The sequence below is a fragment of the Microtus pennsylvanicus genome, chromosome 10 (genome assembly GCF_037038515.1).
Source record: "Microtus pennsylvanicus isolate mMicPen1 chromosome 10, mMicPen1.hap1, whole genome shotgun sequence".
Classification (NCBI taxonomy): domain Eukaryota; kingdom Metazoa; phylum Chordata; class Mammalia; order Rodentia; family Cricetidae; genus Microtus; species Microtus pennsylvanicus.
The window spans coordinates 53,718,207-53,735,893 of record NC_134588.1 but is presented as its reverse complement, the minus strand read 5'-3'; the positions used below and the strand labels follow the sequence as shown (position 1 = coordinate 53,735,893).

The following is a 17,687-nucleotide window of genomic DNA, read 5'->3' as shown; positions in this document are numbered from 1 at the left end:
AAATCCCTTCCCACTGTCTGCTACACCCCATACAGATTTACTTCCTTCATGCCCTTGTACATATATGATTTTATGTATCTAGATATGTAAACTATCTAGAACCCATAAATTAGAGAATGTGGTATTTGTCAGTACCACCCATATTTCCTTAGAGGAAATGGTTAAAAAAGTATGATCTATATACTCAACAGAAGTTACTTTGTGGGAAAATAGTTATAACTGGAAATAATCATATTAAATGAATTATTTTTTCATAGTGTGCTGTGAGCAAGCTGTCAGTGGGGATCATATTGTTCAACTCCCAGCATAGGCTTGTAAAAAGATGAACAGTTTTCCCTCAAGAGGATTCTTTTTTTAGAATTTACTAAACAGTACTGGGTACAACATTAAAAAAACAAAATAAGCAACAACAACAAGAACAAAATGAACAATGAAAAAAATCAGATCTCAAATATAGTCAGCTCTCACAAAGTTTTCTAATTTAGTAGAGATGTGTTTATGAAGAATGTTAGCAAAGGATTTGTGTGTCCATTTAGATATTCAACTGTCATGGTTTATCACAGAGACAAAATATGTACTTTTGTGTTTTTCATTATTTTTTTTTGAGAAAAGAAACTAGGTGTACACTGAAACTTAGATTTGATAGCATATTCTGGCTAACCACCGCATTTCTGGTGAATAGTAGCCATTTAACCTATGTTTCTCTTTATCTTTTGGAAGATTGGTCATGTGTTAATTCCTAATATTTATTTTTAATTTTTAAAGAGTTATTTTGAGTGTATAAATGTTTTGCCTGAATGTACATATTTATTCCACGTGCTCATGAATGTCAGAAGAACTGGAGTTAAAGATGGTTGTGAGCCTCTGTAACCACTGTAACCACTTAGCTCTTAATTGCTGAGCCATCTTCCTCATCCTAGTTACTAATATAATTCACATACCATAAAATTTACCTTTGTAAACTTTGTAAAGGTACAACTGGTTGGTTTCTAGTAGATTCAGAAAATTGTTTACCGCTCTCTAACATTAGGTAGTGAAGCTTCCCTGCCTCTCCCAGGTCTTGTGTGTTGCCCAGGCTGGCTTCTTCAAACTTGTAACCTTCCTGCCTTAATCTTTCAAGTCCTGAGATTAAAGTCATGTGCCAAATACCTGCTTCTAGAGTATGTGTTTGTAGAAAGACATATATTTTAACTTAGCTCTCATTTTTTTTTTACCTTGAGAAAATTGATTTTTGGTTTTCCTTTGACTCCTCATTAGGAGTTTGGAGTTTGCTGTAGTTTCATTTTACAGTGGCAGATCATCTAGTTATTATTTATTTACCTTAGCTGTTGGTGTTTAGCATGTATTCTAATTGCAGAATCTTCAATAAATTTTGATAAGTTTCTTTAAAAGATTTATTTATTTATTATTCAGTGTTCTGCCTACATGTATGCCTGCAGGCCAGATGAGGGCACCAGATCTCATTATAGATGATTGTGAGCCACCACCATGTGATTACTGGGAATTGAACTCAGGTCCTCAGGAGGAGCAGCTAGTGTTCTTAACTGCTGAGCCATCTCTCCAACCCCAGTTTCAATAAATTCTTAAGTGTATCTTTCTATATAAGTTTAACTTTTAATTTATTTTGGAATTTGTGAAGCTAGGAAAATATGATTTTGCGTGACTTTGCTATAAAGAATGAAAGTTGTTCAGTTAAGTATTTCTTTTCTTAACATTTATATTGTGTGAGAATTTCTTAATACATATAATACTTTTTTTTTTATCAAATCCACCCCTTATATTTCCTTCCAATTTTTCTATCCTGCCCAGTACTTTTCTTTTCCAACCTTATGTGCTCTCTCTCTTTTCCTTTTTAGATTAAGTTCACTTAATGCTGCCTGTATGTGTGAGTGGAGCTTGGGTGGCCTCTCTGTCACTGAATCCTGTAAAACAAACAGCTCTAGCTCCCTTCAGTTGCCCTGAGTTAACAGTAGCTCCTGTTAACATTAGTCCGAGCGGTAGGACTTAAACCCCTTCCCCATCTGTCCATGCTGGGAATTTGGCTGACATGATTTTGTGCAGGTCTTTTTATATGCTGTCACAGCCTCTCTGTGTGTCATGCACGCAAAGCTGTTGTCATGTCTGGTAAGTACTGTTTCACTGAAGGTGTCTACTACTGACAGCTATACAATCCCCGCCCCCCCCCCCCCCCCCGTTTTGTGAGGATACTTGAAACAGTGAAATATTTCTTGATAATCCTCTATCTCTTATATGATTTATTAGATTTTATTATAAACTATTTTTTATAGGATGAATATGACCATTTTCCTTATCAGCTCACAGTAGTACAAACATTTTATACACTGATGTATATTTCCTATATAGGTTTCAATTGTATAGAAATTTGACCTTTGAGGAAGGTGGATCTCTATGAGTTCAAGGCCAGCCTGGTCTACAAGAGTTAGTTCTAGGACAGTTATGGCTGTTACACAGGTGCTTTATTCACTGTGCCTTTGCTTATCTAGATAAATATCTCCTCTTGTCTTATTATAGCTACATGAAGGCCATCATTTCACATACTACTTTTGTTTGCCTTAGAAGGAAAGTACCTGTTTCAGTCTGTCTGCCTATCCTCCCTCCCACCCTCCCTTCCTCCCTCTCTCTCTTTCTTTTTTTCTTTTTTCTTTTTTGTTTCTTGAGTTTTGAGATAGGGTTTCTCTGTTTAACAGCTTTGGCTGTCCTAGAACTCGCTTTGTAGACCAGGCTGACCTCTAACTCACAGAGATTTGCCTGCCTCTGCCTTCTGAGTGCTGGGATTAAAGGTATGTGCCACCACCGCCTGGCTCAGTCAGTCTTTGTTTCTTAATAGTTACCCATTATTCTGATAATTTCAGAAACTGTTCTTTAAGTTATTTATTTATGTATTTTTTAGGTATGTGTGCTCAGTCTGCATGTATGTCTGCATACCAGAAGAGGGCACCAGATCTCATTACAGATGGTTGTGTGTTGTGATAGGAGCGGCTGCGTCCCCAGCACCCTGGCTGCCTGCTAGCTTATGCCCCGAAATAATTACACGGACACTGTATTCTTTTAAACACTGCTTGGCCCATTAGCTCTAGCCCTTACTAGCTAATTCTCATATCCCGATCAACCCATCTCTAATAATCTTTGTAGCATCAGTCTTAACGGGAAAGTTTCAGCATGTCTGACCTGGCAGCTTGCTTCATGGCATATGCCCCAGAGAGGGGAAGCATGGCCTCTGCTCCAGAGAGCAGAGCTGTCGAGTCTGAGCTCACTTCCTCTTCCTCCCAGCATTCTGTTCTGTTTACTCCACCCACCTATGTTCTAACCTATGAGACCAAGCAGTTTCTTTATTACTTAACCAATGACCTTCCTCCATCAGTTGTGAACCACAATGTGGTTACTGGGAATTGAATTCAGGACCACTGGAAGAGCAGCCAGTGCTCCTAACCACTGAGCCATCTCTCCAGCCCTGAAACTATTCTTTAATTGTAAGATATTTTTTGTCCTTTCACAGTTTATTTTATTTAGATGCCATATAATGTTCTAGAGGCTAAAGAGAATATATTTTTTATTTTAGTCTTATATAGATGTATATGAGTGTTTTGTCTGCATGCATGTCTATGTACCACGTGTGTCCTGATGCTTGTGGAGGTCAGAACAGGCATCAAGTCTCTCAGCTCATCATGGACTAGAATGGGCTGCCTTGTGGGTGTTGGGGGTCAAATCCATTCCTCTGGAAAAGCAGCCAGTGCTCTTAATTACTCAGCCATCTCTCTGGCCTCATGGGTGTGTGTACTTGTGTGTGTGGTTAAACTAATCTTTGTTGTTGTTGTTGTTATTATTATTACCTTCATTTTATCTTTTTAAAACCTGCTTGACAAGTTTAGAAGCACACAAAAAGTTAGGGGAGTGATATAAATATTCCCATGACCTTTAACCACCCTTAGCAGGTGATGGTGCTAAGGTGCTTGCCATCACCTGCTGACTGATCCTTTGTTTGTCTTCTGTTTTACTCAAGGTTATATGAAGACAATATCAGGCAATTTTATTATTGTAGTTATTTTAGTCTGTATTGCTAAAAAACAAGGATCCCTTTATAATAATGCTATATACAATCTCAAAAATAATCCCATATAAGCACCAGCTATTCATTTATCATTATTGTTTTTTTTCATAAGTGGTATATTTTCATAGAGATTGGGAGGGAGAAGGTGAACGAGCACAGGCTGTTCATTAATGGCTAGGGATGAAGCTCAATATTGTGCATGTGCCCTGATATCAAATGGGAATAATTTTGTTCCTTTATGTTTATACCTCCTATTGTACAGAAGATTATATGAGGAAAATTCATCACTACTGATAGAAAAATAAAATAAAATGCCAAAACTCTGATGAAATTGTAAGGTTCTGGATGGCTATTAGATTTTTCAATAACTGAACTCACTCAGTCTTAGGTATATATTCATTTATTTATGTAGCATATACTTTATTTTTTTAAAGGAACTTCTTTTTTTTAATATTTATTTATTATGTATACAATATTCTGTCTGTGTGTATGCCTCAAGGCCAGAAGAGGGCGCCAGACCTCTTTACAGATGGTTGTGAGCCACCATGCGGTTGCTGGGAATTGAACTCAGGACCTTTGGAAGAGCAGGCAATGCTCTTAACCACTGAGCCATCTCTCCAGCCCTGTAGCATATACTTTAGTGACTGCTATGTGTCAAATATTCTCTATGGTTGGGTTACATTAGTGAGTAAGTATCTTTGATGTATTTACCTTTTTTTAAATTTTTTATTTTTTTATTTTTAAAGATTTATTTATTATGTACACAATGTTCAGCCTCCATGTATGCCTGCAAGCCAGCAGAGGGCATCTCATTACAGATGGTTGTGAGCCACCATGTGGTTGCTGGGAATTGAACGCAGGACCTCCGGAAGAGCAGTCCATGCTCTTAACCTCTGAGCCGTCTCTCCAGCTCCCTACCTTTTTTTTTTTTTTAATTCAGTACTTTTTTATTGCAGTGACGAAAGTGCCTGAGAAAACAACTTAATGAAGTTGAGGTTTTTTTTTTAGTTTGGATCATTGTTTAGTACCATGCACTGGGACAAAACATCAAGGCAGTGTGAATATGTGGAGGGGAACATCTTGGTTGACAAGAGTTCTTGCGAGGGGGATACATGAAGAGGCCAGGAATGTATTCCCAAGTGACCTGCTTCTTCCAGCTAGGCCATATTACCTATATTTTACCATCTTCCAATAATGCTATCATAATATGAGTCAATTAATGGAACCTTTATGATCTCTAGAAATATTATCACAGATGTACTTAGAGGTGTGCTCTGAGAATCTTAGCTCTTAGTCTTACTAAGTTGACAAAATAATCATCAAACTTCCTTTAACAATGTAGTATACTATGAGAGAAAAAGGTCATAAGCAGTGAACTCAATGTAGAAATAAGTTAGGTTAAATATTAGAAGAAAGTATGCTGAAAAAGAAGAGTAAGTAGAGCAAGGTAAAGGGAGGACTGGTGATGCTTGTGGGAAACCATGTTAGATGAACTGATCAGAGCAGATCTCTCTAGAAGACAGTGTTTGAGCAGAGAAATTAATGGAGGGCTAAGAATGGTGGCCAAACAGATATCAGAGAGAAGAATTGTGATGGTACAGAGCAAGTCTGTCAGCTGTGTTTTAGTCTGAGGAAGGGAATTGTTACAGCTGGAATTGAGGAAACAAGGGGAGAATTGTAGAAGATGGGCTTTAGAAGTAAAGCCATGTGGTGTGGGGCAGTGATGAGGAAGGTTGGCTTTGTACAATACCAAGAATATAAAATACTTACAGGATATTTGACATTTGTTCTTGGTAAAATAGGAGAGCCAGAAAGAGCTCTCTCTCTTTCTCTCTTTCTGTGTATGTGTGTGTATGAGTGGTACCTTGCATATCATCCTTAGAAACACTGCTCATCTACTTTGATTTCTGGCTGGCCAGTGAGTTTCAGGAATCTGCCTTTCTCTGTCTCCCTAGCACTGGATTGTTAGTGTAAACCATCATGCTTGGCATTTTTACAGGTTTTTGTAGAATAGATTCAGGTCTTCATGCTTATAAGTCAATCACTTAATAACTGAGTACCTCTTCATCCATTGTTATATTTTTTAATTTTTGAGACAGGGGCTCATGTAATCTTGGCTGACCTTGGACTCCTGCCTTCTGAGTCCTGATATTACAGTGTATTTTTATAAAAAAATATGTGGTTTGATTTGAGTGAAGGCTTATCCTCAGAAAGGTTTTGTTATTACTGGACAAATAAAAATAGATATCCATTAGAGTAAAATTAATAAAGTTCTTTTGATACCCTGTCAGGGTCAGAGATATACTTGCATGCAAGTTGGTATAACTCTTGCCTGGGAACTTCTAAAGCAGTGTATGTATTATTTAATAAATGGGTCATGGTAGTTTTTTTCTGGACTGGATCAGTCTTCAAAACACAGAAGGACTTTGGTTGGTAAATGTCCCATATTATTCATGTCCACTTACTTATAAAAGAAGATTATCTCCTTTTCTACAATTGTAAAGGATATTCTGTAGTTTTTATGCCTAATAGTTCTCCCAGTGTATATGGTATAGACTCACACTTAAATTTTTATGTTTCTATTTTTGTTTAAGAGACAATTGGAAATGAATAGGTGCAGAAAACTGCACAATTTAACGACATAAGAGGGCTAACCACATTTGGCACAGAAGGAGATTAGATTGTGTGCACTACAATTTCATACTTTTGGCACTGTTATTTTGTGAAGAAAATACACTTTGTTGAATGTTGTTATACAGTTTCTAGTATGTATCTGAAAATTTTAGCTCTAAGTATTCATGTGTGGTATGAATTTGGGAATCATCATTGCTCACTGAGCAAAAAGAGTGTTGAATTAAAGTAAAATTTGAAAGCTGTTTGACCAAGCAGAGTTGGTAGAGTTGCTATTGGTGTGTGGGGTTGTGTAGGTGTGTCTATACATGAGTCAGTGTAGACAAAATATTCATTGAGTTCCCTTAAGATTACAATAGTGGAGGATGGGAGGGAAATACACTCACACATTCATGTATATAGTCACTCATATACCCATACACCAGACTTCTTACAGCACTTTAGTTTTGTGTACCTTTAAGATTTCTAGAAAATGAAAATGTTTATGTCTAGATTATAATACCTTTTATTTTTAAAAACATATCCTAAAGAGACATGAAAACTCTTTGATAGATTTTATATTCTGATTTAGTATTAGGAAATTCCTTTTAAAACAGGTTTGTTTTTAATGTGCTGCTTTCTTGGATATGCATGTTGAAGTGGGATGTATTCATCTTGAGTTTACAAAACCATGAACTCCATATTATTTAAAAGACCTTTAATAACTTCCCAACTGGTATTGATCAAAAATAGATTGCCATAAATACATTTTATTATTTTACATATTATTTTGGTTTAACAAACTGCTGTGTAATAGTAGACAGTAAATTATATTTGAGATGGTGTATTGGAATGTATGTCAGCAACTAACTGGATATTACATAGAATAAGAATGTTAAGAGTAATTTACTTTAGAAATAATTTAATCCAACTTTCTATCTGATGCTGGATTTATCCTTGTATATCCAAAACAATTAATTTATTCATTAAGAAATATTTATTGAGCCCAGGCTGCTTTCAGGCATCGTGCTAAGGGTGTGTTCATGAAAAAAGTAAAAGTAGGCAAGTCCGTGCCCTACTGAAGATAGTTCAGTGGTCCCTCTTATAATTAAGTACTCAGTGAGTATCAGCAAATTATTTATTTATTTAGTTATAATTTGAAAATTTCTTTCCATGCCTGTGAGATGACTTAGCAAGTAAAGGTGCTTACCACCAAGCCTGACAACCTGCGTTTGATCTCAGGACCCATATGGTGAGGAGAATCAACTTCTACAAGTTGTTCTCTGATTTCTACATGTGCATGGTGGCACGCATGCATACAGATACACACACATAAGTATACACCATACATGAATAATGTAATAGTTAAAATTTTTTCCTCAGTGATTTTTAAGTTTCCAATATAGATCCTGTACATTTTTTTGATTATACCTGTGTTATTTTTAGAAAGCAGTATTGTGCACTCTTTCTTTCTTTCGCTCTCTCTCTTGTGTGTGTATTGGTGTTTGTGTATTTGGGAAGCCTGAGGTCAGTATTGTGTGTCTTTCTCAATCACTTTCTACCTAATTAAACATTTTTTTTTTAATATTTGGCGTTTTTGAGACAGTGTTTCTCTGTGTAGCACTGACTGTTTTGGAACTCTGTAGATCAGACTGGACTTGAAGTCAGAGATCTGCCTGTCTCTGCCTCCTGAGTGTTGGAATTAAAGGCATGTGCCAGTATTCTTAGCTTCCACCTAATTTTCTAATTGAGACAGGTTCTTATTGAACCTGGAACTCATTGGTTTGTTTAGACTGGCTGGCCCTGTGAGCTCCAGAGATACCCCTCTCTGCCTCCAGTGTTGGAAGTACAGATGCATGGCATGGTGTCTGGCCCTTTTTTTCTGGGTTGTGGAGATCACATTTAGATCCAGATGCTTGTGGGTTAAGCATTTTACTGGCTGTGTCATTTCCCCAACCACAGTGTTGTCTTATGAATTTTATATTCTAATTGTTGTGTGGAGGAAGACATTTGCTTTTGTATGTGAACCTTGAATTTTGCAGCCTTTCTATATTTGCTCATTAGTTCTAGGTTTGTTTATTTATTTGTTAATTCATTCATTCATGGTAGGTTCTTTGAGGATTTTTGCTTTGGAATTCAGGTGATATGTGAGTAAAGACAGTTTACTTTATTCATTTCAAGTCTGTCTTTCATTTTTTAGGGTGTTAAGTCAGAATGTCAGAGAGGGCAACTTTGTATTGTCCCAGTATGTCTTAAGTTTTTGCTAGTTGTAGGCTTTTTTTTTTGATTTTCTTTTTCAAATGGAGAAAGTTCAGTAAATGTTTCCGTGAGAATTTTATTCATAAATGAGTGTTGAATTTTGTCAATTATATTTTATTAGCTGATCTAGCCATGATTTTCTTTAGTCTTTTGATACATTTGATTACTTAGGTAGTATTTTTGTGGATGTATGTGTATATGGTGTGAGTGTTGGTATGTATGGGTGTGTACACTTTGGTGCACATGCATGTGGAAGCTAGAGGTTGATGCTGGAGGTTTTCCCTAGCCACTTTCCACCTTATTTTTTTGACATAGACTCTCTAGATGAACCCTGAGCTTATTGATTTTGCTAGTCTGGCTGGCCATTGAAGTGCAGGGATCTACTTGTCTCTGAACCTCCAGTACCCCAATTATAGATGCATACTTCAGTCCCTAACTTTAGTGGATTAGGGTCCAGACTCCATTTCTAATGCTTATGTGTCAACAGTTTATCCGCAGAACTACTTTTCTGGCTCTCATAGATGGGTTTTGAATGGTGAACCAATCTTGTATACCTCGTGTACAATTTGTGTGCATTGTTAGGTATTGCTTTCTAGTATTGAGAATTTTTTAAAAATCTAGATATATTGGTCTATAGTTTTTTTGTAATCTAGTTTTAGTATAATGCCATGATACCAGGTCTCTACCAAACTTTTAAAAGATAATATTAATTCTCTATGATCACTTTAATGGTGTTGTAGCTCTTATTTTTTCTTTATTGATGATTATGTAGGATTTCCTTAACCCTGTTTTCCATTCCTGGTGCTATTCTTTCTTTTGCCTGGTTGACTTCATTGGTCCTACTTTCTGCTGTTGTCATTGTTGTTGTCTTCGTCTTCTACTACTACTATTATTATTTTTACCTTCTTTCTTATTATTTCCTTGACCTCTGTCCATGTAGAAGTCAGAGGACAATATGCAGTAATTGGGCCTCCTGTTCCACTATGTGTGTTTTGGATCAAACTCTGGTTGTCAGGCTCTGCAGCAGTTGCCTTTTCCTGCTGAATCATCTTGCTAGCCTCCACTCTGCTTTTTATTTGATTTCTTGAGTTCTCCACTTTTAACATTTCTTTACATGTATGCTCTTAAAAATTTATTTATTTATTTATTAATTATGTATACTATGCTCTATCTGTGTGCATGCCTGAAGAGGGCACCAGACTTCATTATAGAAGGTTGTGAGCCACCATGTGGTTGCTGGGGATTGAACTCAGGACCTCTGGAAGAGCAGGCAATGCTCTTAACCGCTGAGCCATCTCTCCAGCTCCTACATGTATGTTTTTAAATCTCAATTTCATGGCAGATTTTTTTCCCCGTGTCGTTTACTGTTTCTTATTCTTTGACCTACATTGTTTGTATTTTAATCCATTTGGTTCAGTTCCCCCGCCCCTCCCCTCATGTTGCTTATTTTCCAGTGCCTGAATTATAGTCATCAGCTTGCTTATATCTTCTTTGAGGTCACTGATCATTTTTACTATTAAATTTCTGACCTTTCACTTAGTCTTTTACCCATTTTTAGTATCTTTGAATCCAGTAGCTCAATTCTTTTAGAGTTTTTTTTTTTGTGTATGTGTGTCAGTTGTGTGATTTGCCTATGTGTAGGCTTCAGTATCTCTTCTGACTTTATTGCACTTGAGACCTTCTTCTTTGTTACCACTTAGGGAAAAGGAAACAATTATAATAGCAATAGTGTCAAACTATGCAAGATACAGAAATACACTTAATGTCCATTAAAGCCACTTATACATCATTAGTGACCACAGCCCAAGGGAATACTAATGTAGAATAGTATTCTAGTCCCCTCCGCCCCCGTTGCTGTGATTAAAAACATTCTGACAAAAAGAAGCATAGGGGAGGAAAGAGTTTATTTGGCATATATTTGTGGGTCATAGCCCATCATTGAGGGAAAGTCAGGGCTGGAACTCAAGTAAGAAATAGAAACGGAATCCGTGGGGAAAAAAAAATCTACTTGCCGGCTTACTTATACATAGGTTCATGGTTTTCTTATCAGCCCAGGATCATCTTAGTAGGTACAGTACAGCCCACAGTGGGCTGGACTCTCCTACATCAAGTAACAATGAAGACAGTCCTTCATAGACATGCCTTCAGACCAGTATAATCTATTTAACTTCTCAGTCAAGGGTTCTCAGATGATTCTATGTAGTGATATTTCATTTGTATTTTAATAAATAAAGCTTGCCTGAAGAGAGTAAAACAGCCTCACTGTGATGTCTTACAGACCAGATAGTGGTGACATACCCCTTTAATCCCAGTACCTACACTAGTTTGCCATACAAACCTGGTGGTAGTGGTATAAGGCCTTTATCCCAGCACTAGAGAGGGCTGTAAGATGGGAGGAGATAGCTCTCACACACAGTCTAGTCCTGCATTTCCTGGAGCCAGGATGGCCATTTTGGACTGAGGTAGAGGTAAGAGCCAGTGGCTGGCTGTTTTAGTTTTCTGACCTTCAGGTTGAACCCCAATTTCTGTCTTTGGGTTTTTATTAATTGTGCTACAATTCTAGGCTGTGTCAAGTTTACAATTAAAGTCAACTAGTAAAAAAATGTTTTCTGATGTTAAAGATTATTTAAGATTGTGTAAGAAGGAAATGAATAAGATGAAGAAAGGAAGGGAAAGAAAAAAATAGAAAATCAAAGTTAAACAAGGGTTGGAGAAGGATGTTTTAGAGTGAAAGAGAAAAGAACAAGAGTTTATAAAAGCTGAAAATGAAAAATTAAATAATAACGTTTAGAAAAGAATTAGATAAGTGTAAGAAGAAGAATAAAAATGAAAAGAAGTTTACTGTTTATTTTTGAAAAACAACAGTAACAATTACTGAACGTGTAGTAGAGAGAAAAAATAAACATGGTGGTCAGGGGAAAGAAAAGCAAAAGGATGGCCCAATAATGAAAAATATGTAAATAAAACATTTTTAAAGCTATAAGGAAGCAAAACTACTGTTTAAAATCTATTAAAAAGAAACAGGGGGAAATACCAGTGGGTGGGGTGGGGGACAAGAAAGGGAAGATGAGGTGGTGAAGCAGCTTCCTGGGGGTTGGAGGCTGTGTGTACTTGGGCCACTGAGGAACATCTGTTGAGTTTGTGGGTTCTTGTGTTTCCCTTGTTTATGCTGGTGTTGAACTTTCTGGAGGATTTTCCTGTTCCCATCTTCCTTCTAGGGAGCTGTGCTCATTTTGGCTTCTTTTCTGTGAGCACCTGCCTGTTTTTCCTGAACTTTTGAGGTGTCCTGTGGCTACCTTTGTGAATTTTGACACCCTTCCTTCTCTTTCTCTGTTTGGAATAGAGTGTTTTTTTCTTGCTATGATTCTTCTCTTTCATTTGGTCACATGGGGGTAGCTTCTGGTCTGACATCTGGCACAAGGTTGGGAGATCACTTCTGTCTTTCTTTCTTTCTTTCTTTCTTTCTTTCTTTCTTTCTTTCTTTCTTTCTTCTTTCTTTTATTAATGAGTATATTTTCTGGTGCATAGTAGGGACTCATGGAGTATGTGTTAAACACATGAATGAAAGTGAATAGTAGAAGGTGTAGTAGTCCTGAGAGTCAAGTCTGTAACATGGGAAAGAATTTGCTTTGATTAAGGTGTTCTAATCAGAGAGTGTGCGCCTAGTAAGGCTGGGTTCTGTTTGAATTATAGCAAAAATGATTTTAGTCTCAAGTTTAAGTTGAATATAATTTTTATGTATGCTCTCACATATCCTGTTTCTTCTGTTGGAAGTATTTTTCTGGAAGTAGATAGAGGAGGGGTTTGTTTTAGAGGGACTGACCATAACCTGCTGACAAAGAGTGAAGTAGTAAGGATGACATCTAGTTTTCTTTGATTAAGTTGGTAGAAAGTGGCTTAGTTACTAAAACGAGAAATATGGATGAGAAGCAGTGATGGAAAGTTGACTGGAAATTCTGTTTGGTGGACTGGAAAGATGACTCAGTGGTTAAGAGCATTGGCTGCTCTTCCAGAGGTCCTGAGTTCAATTCCTAGCAGTCACATGGCAGCCCACAACTGTCTGTAGCTCCAGTTCTAGAGGACCTGACACCCCCCACACAAACATACATGCAGGCAAAACACCAATGCACATGATAAAAAAAGGAAAAAGAAAAATTCTCTTTGGTCACATTTGACTTAAAGACACTGATAAAACTTCTTTGGAAATGACAAGAATGGTTTTGGATTCCAAGTTAGGAAATGAGAGAAAATATTTGCGTTGGGATAGAAATCTGTGAGACTGTGAGCATAGAGACACATGGAGCTTTTCATTCAGCCTAGTGAGATGGTGGCTACAGTGAGTTGGCAAGGGAAAAGAACTTCCAACATTTAGAGATCAGGTAGAAAAATATAACAAACAGTAGCTTGGAGAACGATTGACCACACATTTGATACTTGGGTTGTGTGATGCTTTGGCAAGTAAGGATTCAAAGTGCAACTTAAAAGAGGAAAAGAGAAGACAAACCCATACTGGAGTTTCATAAACACAGAACATAATAAATGAAGGATCTTATATAATAGCAATACATGACAGATGGCTGAGGAGTATAATCCTTTTTTTGTGGGTATTCATTGGAATTTTGATTTTTTTTTTGAAAAAGTTTAAAAGTAAATTTTAAATGTGCAATTTGAACTTAGATCCTCCCCACTTTTTGTGTCTAGCTTAGTGGTTTTAGTGCCACCTACTGTCAAAGTGGAATGTTGCAGTCACATTTATAGGAGCAGCGAAAAGTGATGTATTTGGAAGACCATTTCTGGGTTTTTTGTTTGTTTGTTTGTTTGTTTATGGACTATCCGTGGATTGCAGGGTTATGTGTTCATTAGGTCAGCCTGTTATCCTGCCCTCGTCGTATTGACATGTATTGACAGTGTACATCATTTAATTTAAGGTTTTTTTTTTTTTTTTTTGGTCTAAGAGTTCCTTTTCTACCAACGTACTTAAAGTTAAAGTTACTCTTACACTCTATGCTATTTCCTCTGTCATTTGCTGTTGTACTTTCTTTATAACTTTTAGATTGGGAATGATCGCTCTTGTTCTCTTTCCTTCCCTCTTCCTCTTGTTTTCTTTCTCCCTTCCCCCTCTTCCCAACTCTTTTTCCCCTTTCCCTCCCCTTTTCTTACTCTTTTATCCTTCTCTAGTATTTAAACTTTGGGACAGTGACTACCTGTCTAGCCTTCTTTAGGCGTGTAACCAAAGATTAGGTCCAATGTCTGTTATGTAGGCTATCATATCCTCAGTCAGAATTAGTTTTGTGAACGAATGTATGAATGTCTAGAAATTTTGAGTTTCTGTGAAACTGTAGATCTATCAAGAGAATGGAGTTTCATTGTATTTAATTATTGAGACTGAACTTGGTATATCAATACCCTGTATGAATAGTTTTTTGATTGTTATTAAATATTAGTATCTCTGGAAAAGAAAGACATATCTTAGGGTGTTGAATTTTTATTAATTTGTCAGTTTCAGTGATCTCCCAAATATTTCAAAGAATAGTACTTGGCCTTTAGGAGATAATTTTTTAAAGCATTTGGATTTGATAAAGTAACTGAATAACTATATATTTTATGAGACATGGTTTTTGCTATGTTTTTCTTTCTTGCTGTGTTGAACTCTGCTTAAAGGCTTTTGCTGTCTCAGACCTGGGTATCTGAGATTACAGGCATGAACAGTTGTATGTGTAATTTTCAGATTTTTTCTAGTCACTTGCTTACTTTCTCTGTTTGTTGAAACAAATGAATAAAACCTCCAGTATTTCTTAGCAAAATAGTTAAGCAGAGGTAAATTTTTGGTTGAGATAAGGCTAGTTTGTGTTTTTCAGGTAACACTATTTTTTTGGTCTGAAAGTTAAGAGTTGGGAGAATGCATTTCCACCATGTGGCCTAGGCCAAGAAGACAGCCCCCTAATTTGTAGACAGTCTGTGCCAGGATTCTTTTTATATGAACTGTCGTATAAAGTTTTCTTAGTTCATTTTTTAAACTACTTTGTTTTTAATCAAGTTTTACTTTTTTTTTTTGTACCCTTTAGTTTTGCCAGGTGGATGTGGGAAGAGACGTTTGCAGAAGTGAAATGGAGGTCAGAGCTTCATTACAGAAGGTTAGTGGGTCATCTGATTCTGTGGCCACAGAGAACAGTGAAGAATTTGTTTTGGTTCCTCAGCATGCAGATGATACTTCTACAAAGGATGATGGAAAGCCACGGCTGAAGGTATTTTTCCTTTTTCTAATATGGTACCATTTTTCATTAAATTTGTTTTTTTCTTTCAACTATTTGGAGCACACGTGAGGATGAAAACTGAAGTGTTTCTTAAAGTACTGACCTGAATAATAAAAATCAGTGTTTGATTGATTCTTTTAGATGATCTTGATAATAATAAAAATATTTAATGCTTTATTATCCAGGGGCTAATTATTTGGTTTGATTTTTAACTTTTTTTTTAAAATTCTTTTTTGGTTATTTACCTTCTAGAAAATCAGAAATTTTAGGAGGAAAAAATACAAGGAAAATTAGAGAAAAAGTAATATGTAAATTAAACTTACTGGTTAAATCTTATATAATTTTATTTGATTGTGTTTCTCTTCTGAGTTTTAATTGAAAGATTTTCTGTTAGGTATTTTATGCTTTGAATCATGTGGTGAGAATCTGGCAGATGGTTTAGTAGTCGACTGATTAGTTTAGAAGTGCATATCTTATATTTTTGGCAGTTGAATTTTCATTTGGATATTTTTCTTTTCTCTCTCTTTTAAATTTTGGGTTGCCTTTTGTAAGTCAAAGAATAGAAAGCAAACAAACCTGGGTATATGTGTATAGGAATTGGTAACTATTCTTTGTAAGCAGGATTGGAACTAACCAAGTGCTACTTTATTGATGACTGTTCTTAATATTAAGTGTGGTATCAGAATGTATCAGTGAGTCAGAAATATAACTTTAAGAAAATTAGCATCACTCTGGTAGCTAATGAAGAATTTATAAAGAAATTAAAAAATGTTTATAGGATGATGCTAAGAAATATAATTGTTTAAATGTTATTTACAATATACTATATTTAAACATTCATTTTCCTCTTAAAACACATAAAATTAAATTCTGATGTGTGTGTGTGTGTGTGTGTGTGTGTGTGTGTGTGTGTATGTGGCATGTGTGTGATACCGTATATTGTGTGGAGGTTCAAGTACAGTTTTCGTGAGTTGGTTCTCTCCTTTGACCATAAGGAATCTGGATTGTAGGTAGAAATTGCTTTTCCCACTGAGCCATCTCACTGGTCTTGTATCAATAGGATCTTGTATCAAATGTAATTTGAAAGTACCTGCAGTGTTTTATGAAGAATTCTTTTGTGGAACTAATAAGCCCCTTTTCATTCAGTTGATTTTATCATTCAGGATTTCAGTGTCTTATGGATATGTGAAATTAGGTATCACTGAGTAAATTCTCAGTATTTATTGACTATATATTTGAATTTTTAGATCTTAGTTTCTCAAAATGAATATTTTTAATGAATTAAGCTTCATAATTAAGAGGATTGAAAAAGAATTGTCTTGTTCTATAGATAGCTTCCAATGGTGATGAACAGTTGGAAAAAGCCATGGCAGAGATTTTGAGAGATTCTGAGAAAGGACAAAGCAGCCTACTTGTTGATTGTCAGGGTTCCAGTGAGATTTCAGACTACTCCTTTGGAGATGTTCCAGCCAGTCAAACAAATAAGCCATCTCTTCAGTTAGTTTTGGATCCATCCAATACAGGTAATGAACCAGATACTTAAAGATGATATGAGGAAATGGGATAAAAAAAAACAAGTAAACAAATAAAAAAAGACAAAAACTAGAAAAATGTTAGTTTAACATTGCCTTTATATTGATAAAAAGATTTGTGTGTGTATGTATATGTGCCTGTGTCAACATAAGCACATGCCACAAGCCTATGCACCCACACCACAAATGTCAGTGAATGTTGGCAAAGAAAGACTTTTTTTTTTTTTTTTTTTGGTGTGTGTGTGTGTTTGAAACAGCATTTCTCTGTGTAGCCCCAGCTGTCCTGGAACTTGCTCTGTAGACCAGGCTGGCGTTGAACTCACAGAGATCTGCCTGCCAAGTGCTGGGATTAAAGGCCTGAGCCACCACTGCTGGACTAATCATTGAGATTCTTCAATATAGACACTTATACATTTAAACTCTTGCTAGTTAAGCCTCTTTCTTCTTCACATTAATTCTCCTATATTCCTGGAATTTACTTAACAAAGTGTTAGTCATTTGCATACTGTCTCCTTCTTGAGCAGAGTCTTTCCTGGGTGCTTTCAGTTCCTTCTCAGGTCGTTTTTTTTTTTTCAGTTGAAGAAATTTACTGCAACAGTTTTTCTTTTATAGAAAAAAATCTCCTGCTTAATAACCTTCCAGAGAATGATTCATGTTTAGATCCCATTTTACTCAGATTTAGAATATTTTAGTTATCCTTTCATTTTTCTACTCACTTTGTTAAAAAAATTAAAGTCCTTATTCATATTTTTAATAATTTAAGTCTTGCTTACTAATTTTATTGTCTATATTTTTAGGTCCATTTATCTATATTGTTTTGTGCTTAGAATCTATAGTTATGAATATTTTGTTACACAGAGAAAATTTTCTCTTCATTTTTAGAAATTCAGTTGCAGAAATATCAGTAAGCTTCCCTATGTATAATGTTTTTACTACAGGACCTTGTTTATTGTTTCATATGTC

General features: G+C 36.0%; 1 protein-coding gene across 4 annotated transcripts in view; it reads left to right on the top strand.

Annotated features, from left to right (window-relative positions):
* Rabgap1l (RAB GTPase activating protein 1 like) overlaps positions 1-17,687 on the top strand; it is a 599,727-nt gene that overhangs the window by 29,010 nt on the left and 553,030 nt on the right. For 2 of the 4 annotated variants that reach the window (XM_075988370.1, XM_075988372.1), the window contains exons 2-4: positions 15,004-15,051; positions 15,136-15,183; positions 16,523-16,715. In XM_075988370.1, coding sequence (XP_075844485.1) covers positions 15,046-15,051; positions 15,136-15,183; positions 16,523-16,715 — 247 coding nt within the window. In that variant the 5' untranslated portion in view covers positions 15,004-15,045. Of the gene's footprint in view, positions 1-15,003; positions 15,184-16,522; positions 16,716-17,687 lie in introns of all 4 variants that reach the window. The other 2 variants (XM_075988369.1, XM_075988371.1) reach the window with 1 other exon arrangement.